At 39.6% G+C, this 16953-nt stretch overlaps 3 protein-coding genes across 9 annotated transcripts in view; 1 reads left to right on the top strand and 2 right to left on the bottom strand.

Moving 5' to 3' along the window:
* LOC100184734 (coiled-coil domain-containing protein 18) overlaps window positions 1-6300 on the bottom strand; it is a 9931-nt gene extending 3631 nt beyond the window's left edge. For 3 of the 4 annotated variants that reach the window (XR_003397347.1, XM_026839904.1, XM_026839906.1), the window contains exons 1-17: window positions 6205-6300; window positions 4990-5960; window positions 4827-4932; window positions 4559-4650; window positions 4373-4505; window positions 4066-4247; window positions 3786-3930; window positions 3577-3711; window positions 3385-3501; window positions 3157-3324; window positions 2972-3097; window positions 2591-2758; window positions 2402-2539; window positions 2117-2320; window positions 991-1125; window positions 762-917; window positions 496-602 (exon numbers count right to left, since the gene is read on the bottom strand). Coding sequence is in view for 3 of the 4 variants with exons in the window: in XM_026839904.1 (XP_026695705.1) it covers window positions 496-602; window positions 762-917; window positions 991-1125; window positions 2117-2320; window positions 2402-2539; window positions 2591-2758; window positions 2972-3097; window positions 3157-3324; window positions 3385-3501; window positions 3577-3711; window positions 3786-3930; window positions 4066-4247; window positions 4373-4505; window positions 4559-4650; window positions 4827-4932; window positions 4990-5051 (2174 nt within the window). In the remaining variant the exon portion in view is untranslated. Of the gene's footprint in view, window positions 1-412; window positions 603-761; window positions 918-990; window positions 1126-2116; window positions 2321-2401; window positions 2540-2590; window positions 2759-2971; window positions 3098-3156; window positions 3325-3384; window positions 3502-3576; window positions 3712-3785; window positions 3931-4065; window positions 4248-4372; window positions 4506-4558; window positions 4651-4826; window positions 4933-4989; window positions 5961-6204 lie in introns of all 4 variants that reach the window. The other variant, XM_026839905.1, reaches the window with a different exon arrangement.
* LOC113475596 lies at window positions 1132-2109 on the top strand. Its single transcript, XM_026839913.1, has 3 exons — window positions 1132-1545; window positions 1598-1812; window positions 1861-2109. Exons 1-3 carry the CDS (start codon window positions 1279-1281, stop codon window positions 2102-2104), a joined length of 726 nt encoding a protein of 241 aa, XP_026695714.1. The 5' UTR covers window positions 1132-1278; the 3' UTR covers window positions 2105-2109.
* A 1273-nt stretch (window positions 6301-7573) lies between the features above and the next one.
* ci-dril1/2 (dead ringer homolog) lies at window positions 7574-15992 on the bottom strand. 4 transcript variants are annotated; one of them, XM_018816941.2, is made up of 13 exons: window positions 15860-15992; window positions 14160-14636; window positions 14011-14106; window positions 13829-13957; window positions 11866-11938; window positions 10229-10412; window positions 10042-10155; window positions 9861-9979; window positions 9647-9789; window positions 9457-9593; window positions 9321-9385; window positions 9185-9264; window positions 7574-8931 (listed from the first exon to the last, which is right to left on the bottom strand). In XM_018816941.2, the coding sequence occupies exons 1-13, from the start codon at window positions 15881-15883 to the stop codon at window positions 8860-8862; spliced, it is 1713 nt and encodes a 570-aa protein (XP_018672486.1). In that variant the 5' UTR covers window positions 15884-15992; the 3' UTR covers window positions 7574-8859.
* Between the last annotated feature and the right edge of the window lie 961 nt (window positions 15993-16953).

Genomic DNA, 16953 nt, shown 5'->3' with positions numbered 1-16953 from the left:
AAAATTTATCGCAGCCTTCTGGCTTCTCTCTCGGACTCAAGCAGGGTAAGAATATCTCCCTCTCTTACTGGTCCTTTAACATTACGTCCTTTAACATTACGAAAAGCAACCACACCATTTGCACAATCAATCCTCACAATAGTTCATCAGCAACAACAACAATATTTCATCAGCAACAACAACAATAGTTCATCAGCAACAACAACAACAATATTTCATCAGCAACAACAACAATATTTCATCAGCAACAACAACAACAATATTTCATCAGCAACAACAACAACAATATTTCATCAACAACAACAACAACAATATTTCATCAACAACAACAACAACAATATTTCATCAGCAACAACAACAACAATATTTCATCAGCAACAACAACAATATTTCATCTGCAACAACAACACACCTCGTAACTTTTGGGTTTCTAAAATACTTTCACCCGCCGATTGTGATTGGTTGGCATTCAGGCTGTTGATTTCACCACAAAGCCTCCCAACCTCCAACCTCAGCTGTTCCTTTTCCTTCAACAACCTCCCCACTTTATCTTCACATTCTGTTGATTTATCTTTCAACAAAACTTTCAACGCCGCCACCTCCTGTCAACAACGTATGCAACTTATTTATCCTATCATGGTGCATTGAGTACTCCCCCCTAGCCTACAATGTAAAAAAGTGTCCAAGGACACATACGCCCACAATGATAACAGCGACAAGGTTTGAACCGATAACCACTGTGCCACGACTAAACAACGAACCTGACGTGATTTCAACAAATCTTCTTTCGTTGCTCCGGATGAATCAGGTCCAACTTTGCCAACGTTGTTTAACTTAGTTTTCAACAAATTAACTTCCATTTCAAGTTTCTCCGATCGTTGTTTATAAATTTCCTCGGATGCATCAGCTTTTGTTGGCTAATAGAAATCATATTTAACTCCACAAACATTTATGTTATTTTTACAAAACATTTATGTTATTTTCACGAACCGATTTAGCAAGGATATCTCGTTGCATTTCCAACACAGATATCATCTGTTGATTCTCGGCCTGTTCTTGCAACAATCGGTTTACTTCCGCTTCGAGACGGTTTGCTCGCTCGTTCGAAGATTCAATGCCAGATAACTAAACAATCAGCATTGTTAAATAAGAAACATGAATGATATTATAAGCAGGTGTATTACAAACGCAAGAGACCTTCTAGCAACCGTTTGTTTGTGATCTTAAATGATGTTTCATCTTCCACACAACATTATCGGGGTTTGTCATTAAGTGTCCATGCCAACGTTGAGATTACAAACAAACATTCGCTGGAAGATTTCTTTCAAATGTAATATTGAAAATTGTTTTGTCCCAACAGGTGTTAGACTTTATGACATCATTATGACATCACAAATGCGTCATATTCACATCTGCGGTGCTCATTCAACCGGAAAGACCACGTTAATTGAGTTTCTTCAAAGTTGCGAGGATTTCATTGGATTGGGAGCCAGAGTTCAAGAAGAGGTCGCGCGTAAAGTGGTTGTGGAACAGGGGATTACCCAGGTAGTATACCATGAGGATGTCGAGGTTGAAGTTTCAAACTTCTACTTTTTAGAAAATGTTGAAAGACAAAAATATTTTCCACGATCTCAACGTTAAAATTATCCAAGCTTTGTTTGAAAAGCAACAAGAAGTTGAAACTAAAGATTTGAAATTAGTTTTGTGGGATCGTGGGATCATGGATGCACTTACTTATCTCTTAACATACGTTGGGGTGGTGGCTTACGAAGATGCGTTGAAGATGGATATTGTGGAAACAATGTTGCGACGGTAAGATTATATTTTTTGAGGATTTCCATGTTGTATATTTTCCTCCAGGTGGCAGGATGGAGCAAGGGTACTGGTTTTGGTGATTCCCCCAAACCAAAAGTTTCTCAAAAATGACGGAGTGCGAATGAAAACAAACGATATCATGACTTTGCAAAAATATCATGATGTCATGACATCACTGATGAATCAGCATAATATTCGCTTCATCATAATCGAGGCTGAAGATTTGAACGAACGAGCGCGTTTTGTCACCACAACAATCAAACAATGGATGAAACAATCACCATTATAATGTCACAGGTACCTGCAATAGAAGCGAGCTCTGTTGAGCCTCCGAGTGGCGAAGTTTTTCCTCCACTTCCATCCACCGGGTGGTACTCTCCCTTCGTTCTCGTTCTTTATTCTCGACGATTGTCGTCAACTTAGCACACGTCTGCCTCCAGTGGTCGAGTTGCGAGGTTGCATGACGGTCATGTGACTTCATCTCCTCATTAACTCGCATCAGTTGCTGAACATAGAAATAATATAAACCCCACAAATATTCACGTTATATTATCGTTGCCACACAAAGATAAACAACCAAACTCACAGCTTCTGCCTCTTCAAGCTGCAACGACAATATTTGTTTCTTCGACTTTAACCCTGCCACTTCTTCCAATAACCCCGATGTCTCGCTTTCGTATTTATCTTTCAATTTCTCCAGGTTTTCCTCCAGTGTTGAAATATTCTGCAAACATCCAAATAAACTTCAAGCACCAAACCAACCAAACCAACCAACCAATTTATTTTCTTGTTCTTCTCGAACGAACCGATTCTTCTCGGCCTCCAACAGCGCCACCTGGTGTGCGGCCACCGAGTAACAAGACTCAAGTTTTCGCAAACTTTTGGTTTCTTCCTCATATTTGAAGCGTAATTCGCCCAACTCATTGGAGGTCTCATTGTAAACCTGCAACAACAAAATAATACGTGTACAACAATAAAGTTGTAATGAAATTCATCCTCATGAAGTTATAACTCGCGTAACAAAAAACCATTCAGGAAAGATTTGTAAAAGTTGATATCGCGTAAAACCAAGTTCAATAAATATTGTTGCGAGAACTCGCCAAGCATATGGGTCCTGTTTAACCAACAATCCCCCAAAACCCCCAACCCATCTTACATCCATTGTTCGTTTCAACTCGGTTATATTCGTTTTATTTTCGTTGCTCGTTGTTGATAATTCCAATCTTAGTTTTGCGAGGTCACCGTGGAGATCGGTGATGTCATTCTCGTAATCTACTTTCACCTGTGATGTCATAATGTAAACAATGATGTCATAATGCACCTTATCACCAAACAACCAACCTTTTTTAAATCTTTGTTTATTTCTTTGATTGTTTGAACAGTTTTCTCCAATTCCACATTATACTTACGAACCCTCATCATGTCTTCGCTTGTATCTTTATATTTACGTCGCAAATCGATCAAATCTTTATTTCGTTTCTTTAACTCACTTTGGCAAATAGCTAACTCCTATAACCACAACAACTAATTTTACAAACCAACCCCTTCCCCCAAAACACCACAACCCACCTCCATCAGTGCCGAGTTCTCAGCTTCCATTCGTTCAAATCTTTCAGTAATTTGATTCAAATCGGTTGCTTGTCGCGCGTTGCGTTGCCCAAGCTCCGTGTTTCGGTTGATCAACGACTGTTAGACAAACAATAATATAGACACAACATTATCAACATAGACACAACATTAATAACATAGACACAACATTACTTGTTGGGATTTTTGAAGTTTTTCCGCCTCAGTGAACGCGTGACTTTTTTCTTTCTCGATTAAATCGCATCTTTGCCTTGCCACTAGGAGGCGCTCTTTAGTTACATTCAATTCATCGCAGCACGAGGTGTGAAGCTGTGGAACATAGATAGGCACACTCAGGTACAGGTTAAAAGTCCCACACCTCAAAAAGCCACAAGCAAACAAACCTTAAGCACGTCATCTTTTTCATCTTTAACTGCATTGATGGTTTTATGCAAATGATCCAAAGTCACTTGGTGTTCATGTTTATCAGCCAATAATAAATCCAGTTGACATCGTAGTTTGTTGTTTTCACGCCCACCGTCCTCAACTCTGAGGTTTCATTATTATGTGGGTGCTTATATATTACAATCACCCAAACAGTTACAACTCGTAAGCGAGCACAAAGTGTATGAAACAGAACACTTGCGTTATAACCTCACCGCAACTTACGTGCCCAATATTTACCTCCGCTTCAATATTTCTCGATCTTCTGCCTCTTGCCGGGACTTCCCCAGCAGCGATACTCTCTCCTTTTCTAAAAATTCTATTTTCGTTTCAAGTTCGACTTGGATTTGTTGTAACAATCGAACCGTCGCGCGTGTTTCTATGACGTCAGCTTCGCCGAGACGTAAGCGTTCGTTTTGCATCTACAACCAATTATACCTGTGTTACGTCACAATTTGTTCTGCTGCCTCTTGCCTGCTCTTTGCTAATTTTTGCTGTCATATTAAAAAGATTAAAAACCAAAAGGGGGATCCCCCACACTCGATACCTCCATCGTAGTTTGAGCCTCTTTAAGTTTATTAAGGAGAATTCCTCGCCTAGATTCGCTGTCCCCCAATGCGTCCTCGAAGTTGTCCCTCTCTAACGCCACCAAGCGAGGAGGAGACAATGCGGGGCTTGGACTGTTAATTCGACCAATTAGAACAATAGATTTAAACACGTGATGAATCCCTACCTTCTGATTGGCGATCTGAGGGGGGAGATGGAACGCTGCGATCTCATTGGTCGAGATGACGCCCTGCTTTGACCACGTGACAGCCTGTCGATCTTAAAATAATAAATTATTATAACTGTTTTATTTACCAACGAAGAGAAAGGATCAACAGCAAAGCTAGAACTGTTAAAAACTCACAATGAATAATTACTATTGGGGTGACGTCAGTTAAAATCGTTGCTGTTAAACCTAAAGCGGCACAAGCTATCATATATGACGTAATCTTCACCTTTAAATAACTTTGCATCTTGTATGTATCGTCCAACACTTTCATTGCTCTCCTAACGGCCAACGATGGTGTAGAAGCTCTTCCACGAGACGGTGCTATAGAGTTTCTAAAAATGTTTAAATTATGTTTTTGTCGTCATTGTGGTACATATGACGTAACAAACCTAACGTCACAATAGTCGGTGGCATCGATGTAATTCAAGTCATCACGTGACAAAGAATCCATTTTGCTAACAAAATTTAACCAATCTTCGATAAAATTAATACAAGGTAAAAGAAAAGCGCGGCGGCTAAACCCAACATACAAACACTAACAGTGAGCAAATTAAAACGATTAAAACAACGAAACGACGACTCATAGAAAACATCAGCCGCCCGTTCTGTATAAAACACAGTGTGTATAAATATACGCTACGGTGACACTTTATAAACCCCAAGCTAACCAACTTCAACTGAATCAAAAAAATAAAAAGAAATCGTTATTTTTTATGCACTGTTACGTCATAGTACAAATTATCCACCATTGTTAAGTTGAAACAGTGTTTATGACGTAACAAAAGTTATTCGAGCCTCGTTACGTCACAAAGAGATAACATTTCACGTTATGACGTCACACCTGCATTCGAAAAAAACTAATTGCTGTCTGTGACGTCATAGAAGATAAACAAACACAATATATCGACACAAACCAACCCGATGAACAAACCACCACAGGTTTGAAACCAAACGACCGCGACATCTGATACGATGGTTACCACAACTAACAATGTGGGGTTGGGTTACTACCAACACTAACGGCGCTAGGGGGCTATTACAAGTATTTAGCCTAAACCATAAACATCTTATATTCTGTGTAGAAGAAGACAGTAACCTTGAAATTTTGATTATTAATTACACCCAAAACTTAAAATATTTAAAATATTTATTGTGTAATAAGTGCAACGATAATTAGGATTGTGACGAAAATAACAATCACTCTTGTTTCCAAAGCCCCCCATCCAATTTGTAGAATAATGGAAGATTTGATTTGAAGATGGAATGCATTGGGTTTGGGTGGGTGGCGATGAAACGAAGAGATTCTCGGGTGTCAGGAGCGAAGAAAGCGGGTTCAACATCTGGGGAGGTTGACATGTTTCTGGGGATAAATAAATTGGTTAGGGTAGGAATACAATGAGTGTAACTTGATCGTTATAACTCGGGTGTTCTGTTATATACACCTTGTGCTTGCAAGTAAAACGAAAAGACAGGATATAGCCACAAAACAACAGTTGTTAAAATACCCTTACAGTTAAAAACAAAACATAGTTACATTCATTTGAAAGAACAAAGCTTGGTCGCTACACTCAGCAGACAACAAGGCAACAATATATAGAACTTACTCCTTAATGAACGAATCACTTTGTTCGATCCATTCCTCAATAAAAGGCAGTGGTTGATATGTAAAGGGGGGGACGATGAAACGTTCCTTCACATAACTGTAACATCACGTTAATAAACACTTAGGTCCCAAAGTTACAAGGAAGCACAAATACTTTGACACATTATTCTATGAAACAAATCTTAGTATAGAAAAGGTTGCTTTAGGTTCATGGCAAATGTAAGTGACAAACTCACGTACTCATAAACGTTAAACATTTGCTTCCTCCCGTGAACTCCCCTCGCTGCACGCATTGCACGAACGGGCCCACGCGCATCTTCGGCAAAATCAGCTCCATAAATTTTCCCATCACCGACCGTTACCACGACACCAAATATAACGGGGCTGTTTATTTCAACCCCATGTTTCGTGACAACGCACGTGTTGAATGGGGAGCAACAAAACGTTCGGAGATAAAGTTTCAAACCCCTGTCTGGAGAAGTCAATAAAGGAGCCATGAATGTTGCTTCTATTTCTCCAGCGTTAAACTTTTTTGTTTTCCAAACTCTTATATTAGAAATGTGGGTTGGAAATAATACAAAGTAATCGCAACCAACCTGAAGATAAAGTTTGAAACGTTCGCAACAAGTCCGTCGATAATTTTCCGGATAATTTCCGGTCGTCGTCGAAACCTCCGATTATGTGAAGGTCGAGGTCATAACCTGCATCATGATGTCATAAACAACCATCCATTGTTTCATAACAAACAACCTTGTGCTCCCTCCGGTGTTCGGATGTTCTCGATGGACTTTAACATCTCTTTAGCGCCATCCACCAGAAAACTTCCATCAAAATGAGCGAGGGAAGTCGTAGCCGTTTGACGACAACGAATAACAACAATGTGACAAGTTGTCGCCATATCGGTGCCAACACATTTGATCTGAAAGTTCATTAAATAAAGACTTTTCAAAATATGATCAAATGTTAATGTACAGTCAGCGGAGTCAGGAGCATTTTAGGTAAATGAAACATGAAACAGTTGTGAACATTGTTAATTCTGATTAGAAGTTTATTAACCAGATCTGCTTATCAACAATAAACTTCAACACCCACTGATTTATCAGCTCCCCCGACGGTGGCGAGTTCACCCTGCATTACATATAAGCAACACTGACATCGTGTGACAAGGGTAACGGGAGTCGACTTCAAGCGAGACGAACAATCTTTGTAAACATTTTTATATTTCTATAAAACATTATGATTATTGTCAAACAATGTTGATTGTTACAAAACAATTACTTGAACAAACAATTGTAGATCGTCAAGTATTCTGTCGGAATCTTTTATTTCAATTCCATTAATAATCAATGGCATGTTGAACATAAGCAACCTGAAACATGATATCACAAACAGACGCGATGTAATTAATAAAAAGCACATAAAATATGATTGCATTCATGTAAAAATAAAAAAACAAATATTTCCCAAGTGTCCAAACACGTATTATTGAGAGACAATGTGCCAACTCTTGTCTAAATACCAGGTACCATGGCGTGTCTCACTGTAGGACCTCAACCATATTACAGTACCGAGCCTTGTGTGGTATCTTGTGTATTTGTTTCAAAACCTTCATGAAATATTTCATTAAATTTAGGAAGTTCACATTTCCAATAAACTTGTTCCGTATATTCATGCGATTCGAACTGTACGGATTGGATTGCTTTAACATTTCCCTTACACGATGAACGCATCGGAAAAGAGGAAAAATAATTTAAATTGTTATTTAGTTTCCAAACACCCAAACTTCCCGCGTCTTCATTTTTATCAATTCTTGGAATTTTAGGATCTAAGTTTTCTTCTGCGTTTTGTCTTTTCCTGTGACGTAACAATTCCACCTCAACCCTCGCGTGTTTCGCCCGATGACCTCCAGTAACCCCATGCTCCCATTGTTCCTCAACATCCAACAAACTTTCATCTTTTCTCTTTCTTCGCACCTTCAACATACTTTTACACACCACTCACAGGACAAACACATTCTCCAACGTCCAATATTTACTTCTATAAATAAACCTAAACTTAAATTAGAATAGAACGTAATCGAGGTTTATTTAAACTGCGATAATTTCTCTAATTTTCATGGACTTTCTATGAAAATAAAACGTTACCATAACTGTAACGTTAAAGTATATAACATGCTATAGAAATCATAAACTTTTAATATTTCGGGGAGCGCAAATATCGTCGAAGGTTCTGCAGACATGTGGATCCAATTATGTCGTCATATCCGTGTTTGATGACGTGCTTGTGACACTATCGTTTCAAAACCATCGCGTAATAATAATGCACACAATATATTATGACGTAATAATGCTCTATTAACAAACAAACGCATCATTTATACAAAACAGTAACATTAGTAAGCGGAAGTTGGCAAGCGTCTTTGAAGATTGGCTGTTGTGACGTCATTAAGAGGCTTTGTTAAATAAATAAACATGCGATTGTTACGTCATCCTCAAACACTGAAACTTGATTGGTCGTTGAGGTAGTGACGTCACTATAACACTATTCCAATTGTTACGTCACAATACGTTCGCATTATCCCAGGAACAAGATAGTGACGAAACACGAGATGGCAGTAAAGAGCAACACCTTCAAATAATCCTGGATTGACACCGATTCATGAGGTGGGGTGGTCCAGGGTCACGTGCTTCACGGGTGGGTGGTTTGGGGAGTGCGCGAATAATACGCCCTGTTTATATGATGTCTATGTTGGTATATATTATGTCTACGGTTTAACATAACAAATAAAAGCATATTAAGGTTTCGGACAAAAAAACGAAAATCAAACAAATTAAAATTATAAAACCGTATCCTCACGACTCTTATAGACCGATGTTAATTGTTTAAAGCAGGGTCAGAATAATATGTGATAAAGGTGTCCCATCTTACCCCATCCCACTATATAACATGTCTATGATAATATATATGATATCTATGCTCACCTGGTAGGTTATTCCGTTTACCTCAACGCAAATATTTATTGAATCAGCGTTTGTTACGTCACTCATTTCATTATGACGTCCTGATTATAAAAATAGTTAAAATATTATGAATAAGATTCGTTATAATGGATGCTACCTCGGTCGCCCATGGAAATCTTAAGTGATGACGTCGAAGATCTTCGTTGGTTGTCTGGTGTCAACCTTCTGTGACGTAACATATTATCAGTGACGTTACATTAATATATTGTAACGAAATAATGAACAATTCTTACCTCACAGAATCGTCGAAACTGAGTTTCTTCTCTGGTGGTTCCCCCTCCGAGTAATCTGAATCGATTTCTTTCTTTAGCGACATCTGGTGTTGAGCTGCTTGCTGAGCGGCGTGGTGCGCAGCTTGTTGCGCAGCCTGCTAATGTACACGGTTGCTAGGGAACGTTGTAACTACCCACGTGACCGACTTACCCGCGCTTTGGCTTGGTTCTGTATTGTCTCTAGCGCCGCCATTGCCGCCACGTGTTGGGCGTTCGCCGATTGAAGCAATTGTTGCTGTTGGGCGATCAGCTGTTGTGTGGGTGACGTAGGCAAGCATCGTTCATCTGGTTGACCTGTGACGTCATGTATATATGGTTATAACGTAACAACAATACTTATGACGTAACAAGAAGATAGGACTCACCGTATTTTGCTGCCGCCATTTGTGATAATTGAGCAAGTCCATTGTGGTGAGCGAAAGGAAACTTGGGAGGTGTCAGCATGTTTGCGCTTGTGTTCGGCGAGTATGAGAACATATGGGAGCTAGAATGGAATATTTAGTGAACCGTGAGGTTATGTGTTGTTAATATAAATATCCAACGAACCTGTAACTTGGCCTCCGACCTTCACGTCTGTTGCCTTCTATAGCGGCTTGTAACTCCGATGGAACAGATAACTTTTCCCGCTCGCATTCAAAGGGGTACAAATATTTCATGTACCTGCAATTATAATGAGGTGTGGTCATTCCGCGCGGATGAATATCTACGTGGGAGGATCTAATTACAAACTTACTGAGTTCGCAAAGTGAATGCGGCGCTTGTAATCGAAGATGGAAGATTGAGACCTTTGGTGATTTCTCTCCAAATCTTTTTGTTAATAACTTCTACCAGCCCCCCCTTCTCAACCACCAACCGATAAAGTTGGTACAAGTCAAGGACTTGCTTTGCCATAATAGGAATTCTGTTCACCGGCGTGCCTACGTAATAATGCACTCGTTATGTGACGTAACAAGGCCGATAGTCGCATAACAAAGCGCGCTTAATCGCGGGCAATCCGACACTCAGGGCGAAACTTTCATTTGGTTGTTCCGCTTGAATGGGGAGGGGGTAAGGGGGGAAGGGGGTGTTTGCAACGACCCGCGTCCGCCCTAATGACACTACCTCCCCCCCCCCCCCCCTCACACGACGATTCAGCCATTTTGTGTTTGTTTATATTCAAGGTCGCATTGTAATGCATCCGATGGTTTGTGACGTAACAAATAAAAGGCGGCCACACACTAAGGATTGTGACGTCACAACCCACAAATTAATTTTCACGAATTAATCAACTTGTAGGCGGTCTATGTGTTGATATATTATATTTATGTTTCGGGTGAAATATTTTTGATCGCTTCGATATCAGACCACCGCGTAAGGGGCTTTGTTACGTCACAGTACTTGTTTTGTTACGCATTTGCTGACACCGTGACGGCATTTTCTACTTAGGCGATTCATCGAAGCGACGAACCCGCCATTAATCGACATTAGCTTCGTGTTGAAGCATTTATTCGTTTAACGAACTTCTTGTAACTTGAGTCGACAAGAGAAAGATTTCACGCTCGGTCACCAAACTCATTCATCCGCGACGAGGGTAGAAATGAACACTTGGTATTGTTCTATTTTTGTTAAAACAATCGAAAACAGCGATGGTAATAATGGCGCCGTGGTCGATTATTTAGCGTTAAGCAATCCCCCTACCCCACTATCCAAACTTTGACCAAAATTTATCTTAAAATTTTTTCATTAAATTTATAAACAGGGTGCCGGTGTTGCGCAACAATAGCTTTGTTATCTTTAATTTACGCAACAATGGGCGCATCGGTGATCAGCGAAATATCGATGTTTAACCAACAACGAATTTCGGTCAAAATTTTAAGAATTTTGGTGAAAAAGTGATCGTTTGCCGCCAGACATTGGGGCGCCGTAAATTGCAAACCGATAAATCGCCTTTCTAACCCCGTGTTTTTATAAAACCTTCAGTAATAAGTCCCCGACAACATCGCATTTCATGCTCCACCGAACACGATGTGATTAAACCGCTCGATGTTCAACGATTGTTACCGTTTGTTACGTCATAAGCTAATTTAAAACAGGTGCGATTGTCCAAAACTAATTTGAGCAAAAACATCAATTATTAAAAATTTTCGCTGAATAATTAACAACAAACAAATCTGTTTATTGCGTAACAAAGACAACTGTTGTCCACAGCAGGTAATTATAATCCCATTGTTTGAGAACAATCGAAGACAATTGTTTTAATTAACCCACAACCCGGGGATTCCCCATTATCACCCACAGGACAATGGGAAACCGCTCGAAGCCATTGTGACGTAATTAATCATCAATTCTTCGATGTTTGTTACGTAAACAATATATTATGACGTCACACACCTCTTTTTTGCATGAAACTGAACAAATCGTCAAGAAATTCTTTTCGCTTTATGTCGTCATCAATCTCATATAACTGAAACAAAGCATATTGTTACGTCATAATAACTTTTACTTTATTTGTTAAAATTAATAAACATCAAAGTGATCGTGACGTGTTTACTATCACTGTTCCGTCACAAATCACATTAGAGACATTCCATTGTGACGTGTTGAGGCAAACAAAGGAAAATGGCGGCCAGTCCATTATTAAGGGATTCTCCCCCCGATTAATTGGTGCTACAAGACTAATTTCCACCAATGAGCGGCCAGCGACGATCACAACTTTCGATGAGAGCGCTTCAAACGCGAAAGTGACCGCGCGATCTATTATGACGTCACAGTGGTATCGATCCTCAGCAAACGCGATAAAAAGATGGGTTACCATCTGGAAGTTAAGTGTTTCATATTATGGATACTTGAAAACGACGTTCCACATTTAATTGTGATTCCGCTCTCGTATTGTGACGTCACAATTAGCTCAATTGTTGTTTTTTCCGGTAGGTGGCGGGACAACACAGCGCCATCATGCGGATTATTTGCAGAAATCGAAGTTTATTCAACGTCGTTATGATGTCACAACACTTGACCTTTTTACTCCGCGAACATCGCGATGAATAATCGATGAGATTTTAAATGTTGGAAGTGAATAGCAACCATGCTCGGTGTAAATACAACGTTTTATCGCCCAAGCAAATCTCAAATTTGAAATTAAATCATAAATAAATGATGTTTCTATTGCGATTGACGATGCACGCTTGGAGCGCAATTAAGCGACGATCGCGGATTGAAACAATATCGTTTGTTCTTTAAATGAAATGAATTATTAAGTGCATTTGTTCGCGCCAATGGCTGCAACGCGGTTGTAGTTTATAAATAGTTGATGAAGTGTTGAACTAACATTTGTGGTGAAACAATCACCTCTCTGAGACAAAACCTTGGAAACGCCGATCAGATTCGGTTTTGATTAAAACTGGAATGAAATATTAATAGCGATTGTGACGTTTTAACAATTTATTCTCAAAAAGCGGCTGTCGTGTTGATTATGACGTAACAGTGACGACTTTCATCGATTGTTTTGCTTCAACGACTTCAACACAATAACCCATTATAACGTAACAAACAAGCTTTTTAAGTTTATTGTTAACCCATTAATGACGTCATAATGCATACTTAACCATTCGTTGAAAACATTATGACGAAATAAAGATCAATAAAACTACATGACGTCATAGTCGTGAATTTAAAACTGTTGTTCATCTTAAATGACCATAGTGACGTCACAAACATTTAATATTCGCCCATCGCGATTAAGCGTTGACCCCGCGACCCCCTGGGGTCAAATTACCCTCAAACCCCATGTCCATTTGTCACGTGATCCGTGACGTAGACAATCCCACTTGTCATAACAAACGGACCATTCATTACGTCACATTGGAATTTTACAATTAATAACAATGAACATTTGTTAAACGTTATTCTTTTATAATGCGCATTGTAACGTCATTGATGAAATCTTTGCGGAAATGCGCGATATTTTTCTCCCATGACAGAATTCGGTTGATGGATCGTCCCCCCCAATAGTAGCGGTCCATGGGGTAACATGATCCCCCCCACTGCCCATCGCCCCCTTAATCCAAATCCAACCAAAGTTAAGTGGAGTTGCGCGAATTGTTGCTCTGTGACGTCACACAGTCCATTATTAGTTTAATAAACACCGCGATGAGCTTCGAAGTCATTGATCCAGTTAATAAAATATAAATTAGTTTCGGTGGGAAACGGCGGCCGAGATGTAAATGCCAATAATTGAGACTCCAAGGAACGAAACATCGATTCGAATAATAACGAAGTCGATTAATTTCGCTGTCTCTTGTTATTCAATAATTACGTAACAATAAACTCTAGTGACGTCATAATGCATATTCACCTGTTTAAATTGTTCCTCGTACGTCCATTCTTGCTGACTTCCGTTGCAACTATTGGTTTGTGACGTCACACTGCCTGATGACGTATGTGATGACGCGCTTGATGGGGTCGGGATGTGGTTGGTCGATTGCTGTAAAGAAACACATGATGACGTGTGTATGACGTCATTATTACGCCACATACCTGTATATTGTGATCTTGCTGCATTCGTTTCTGGGCTTCCATAGCCATTCGTTGGGCGACGTGTTGGTGTTGGAGCATCGCTAGTTCACGAAACCCCTGGTAATTAAGGGGGTAATTAAAGGGTCATTGGGTTCATGTAAAGGTCATACCTGTGGTAATTGTGACGCATCAAAGGACGCGGGGAATTGCCCAAAGTGTTGCATCATAGCTTGCGGTACAAGGCTGGATAAACTCCCATCCGGGGAAGATCTTTGCGCCAATGCAGCAGCGAACGCCATTTGTTGCGTAATCAATGACGTCTTATCTGGTTCGGGGGATCTCCCATCACTCTGCATGACGTCATCATCATCCCGCATCATGGGTGACGTCATATCGTTTCTATCTTCGTCGGAATCCTCTTTCGGAGACCCTGAATATGACCGCTGTCGTTCCCCCCCATCGCTGAAATCGTCGCACCTGACGTCATTACTGATGACGTCATCATTCTTATGTTGTTCCATCATACGTTGTTGATGCTGCCGCTGAAGATTCTCCATCACAGCCTCCAACTTCATCGTTGCAGCGCTGACGTTACCGGGTGATGACGTCAGTGAAGACCCTAGCCCCGAAAGCAACTCAGCTTTTGTCTGCATTGAATGCATCGAATAAAGATTTTGACGCCTCGAGGTTCGATATTAAAGTCCATCGCGTGCGCCCGAAGATTGAGATATCTCGTGTTTATTAATCGCGGTCGACGCTTCGCGGAATCCAACAATCGGGAGAAACTAACTCGACCACTTCGAAATATAAGGGATTGTTACGTCATAACCTCCTTACAACGTGTCATTGTGACGTGGACAGTAGTTTTTACGATTTAGAATGTTCATTAAAAAGTAGCGAGACGAAGATGTTTGTGACGTAACAATCGAATCCGATTACGAGCAATTGCGATTGTGACGTGTCAATCAATTGTAGGTGCAATATATGGTGACGTGACAATACACATCTACGTCACAATACACGATTCATACGTCACAGCCAACCGCGATCGCGATAAATTTGAAATTTAATTAAATTCGAGAATTCGTTTCGCCAACAATGGTTATTATGACAAAACAAAGACAATTCCGAATGATCGCCATTTTTCGCGCTTGTCGCTATTTCGAACAAACCTCTTTATTACGTCATAATTGAACTGCGAACACGTGACGTCACTAATGTTCCGCGCGTAAAATAGAAATTGTATTTATTAAAACGAAACAATTTACTTTATTCGCGAATAATGAAAACTTTCACTTTTCAAAATGGCGGATCGCGAGCTACGCGATGTACGAGCATTGTGACGTCACACTCACATCGAGCTAAATATCATTCCTATGCATTGTGACGTCACACATATGCATAATTAGATAAGAATGGAATCGCGACAGCCACGACGATACCCAGCCCCCCCGCCCACTTATGATTTCTATATTTAATATCACGTGGTTGATAATTCAACCTTGACTGTGACGTCATAATCATTATCGCGTTGGTGATAATAGATTCATCAATTAACTCGATTGTAAATTATTTGTATTGTTACGTCACAAGCAGGAACAATGACGTTCAATCAACATCACGATTAATTCCACCATTTCTAAACTACGTCATAATACGCATTATTATTTGTTCACCTGCCATCTGTTAATACTATTGTTACGTCACAACCAACGTTTGTTCTAATAAAGGATTAAACGCGCGGCATCGAAGCTTAATAGCGCTTATTATTTCGTAACAACGCTTTCTGTTTGATACTCGAAATGCAGCAACGAAACAACAATACGTCATACTGACGTCATATGAATATACATTATTACGTCATACACACCTGCGAAATGTTCGAAAGCATCATCGAATTCGAATTTCGGGAAAAACGGATAAATATTTAAAACATAAATCTGAAAATGAAATAAAAGATTAATCGACGTCGGCGGAGTATTATTCCGCACTTGTGGATGAATATTACAACTTTCCTGTTGCGTCACAAACACAAGTATTCCTGAATTAATCATATCGTCTGTGATGTCACAATAACCTGACTGATCAAGCATAATCGCGTAAATCGCGGAATAATTGAAATTAACTTCCCGAATATTCGATAAATATTTACTTCGTAGCTAAAACATATAAATATCACAAATGTTGTAATCTGACCGCGAACACGGCGCATATTAACAATGCCCATTATTACATTGCGATCCACAGTTGGAAACAAATGAACAAATATTCGTCGCGACTAAACTACATCACTACGCATGGCCGAACACGCAAGTTTTTCTTTATTCACTAACAATCGTTCTCTCGCGCGCTCTCTCCACTTTTACGAAATTATCAACTTTCTATTTAATGACGTCACAATATTTAAACATCTATTAATCTGATGACGTAATTAACCCGTGACCTAATTTGTCGCTTTATTTATTACGTCACAATATTGTCTCTTCTTTTTTAATTTTGATAATTTTTATTTTTATTCCAGAAACAAAACAACCAATGTATTGGAATTTGGGTCGTGTGGACGAGAAGTCGCGCTGAGACATTGTTTTATTACGTCATAATATCGCTGTGTGTTCAAATAATAGAAGATATTTTAAACCGCTATTTAACGCGGTTGTGTTTCTCACGGTTTGTGACGTCATACTGCTCGTAACATTGTGACGTAACAATTAGCCTTGTTGAAAATTACAATAAACATTCAAGTGTAAAAAGCGTCTGCCGCTAAAAGCGCGATGTTTAATACATTAGCATTGTGACGTCACAGTAACTACGATTGATTCCAAACAAAAAACATTGAAACGTCATAATTAATTAATGTAAATATTGCAGAATAGCCAACCACCAGTTGGCATTGTTTTGCAACAATCACATGACGTGTCCACGTGTTTATTAACCAATTATAATCATTGTTACGTCACAACCTGC

This window comes from Ciona intestinalis, unplaced genomic scaffold (assembly GCF_000224145.3).
Source record: "Ciona intestinalis unplaced genomic scaffold, KH HT001069.1, whole genome shotgun sequence".
Lineage (NCBI taxonomy): Eukaryota > Metazoa > Chordata > Ascidiacea > Phlebobranchia > Cionidae > Ciona > Ciona intestinalis.
Note: the sequence above shows the minus strand (reverse complement) of the source record. Positions and strands in the feature narration are given on the sequence as shown.

What these genes read in the sequence shown, in the direction of transcription:
- LOC113475596 (XM_026839913.1), top strand. Translation starts at nt 1,279, where the DNA reads ATGCCAACGTTGAGATTACAAACAAACATTCGCTGGAAGATTTCTTTC. An exon ending in TGGAACAGGGGATTACCCAG is followed by an intron (nt 1,546 to 1,597) that starts GTAGTATACCAT and finishes TCTACTTTTTAG; the next exon opens with AAAATGTTGAAAGACAAAAA. An exon ending in GTGGAAACAATGTTGCGACG is followed by an intron (nt 1,813 to 1,860) that starts GTAAGATTATAT and finishes ATTTTCCTCCAG; the next exon opens with GTGGCAGGATGGAGCAAGGG.
- ci-dril1/2 (XM_018816941.2), bottom strand. Translation starts at nt 15,883, where the DNA reads ATGATGCTTTCGAACATTTCGCAG. An exon ending in TGCTTTCGAACATTTCGCAG is followed by an intron (nt 14,637 to 15,859) that starts GTGTGTATGACG and finishes CATTCAATGCAG; the next exon opens with ACAAAAGCTGAGTTGCTTTC. An exon ending in CAGTTTCATGCAAAAAAGAG is followed by an intron (nt 10,413 to 11,865) that starts GTGTGTGACGTC and finishes ATTATTACGTAG; the next exon opens with GCACGCCGGTGAACAGAATT.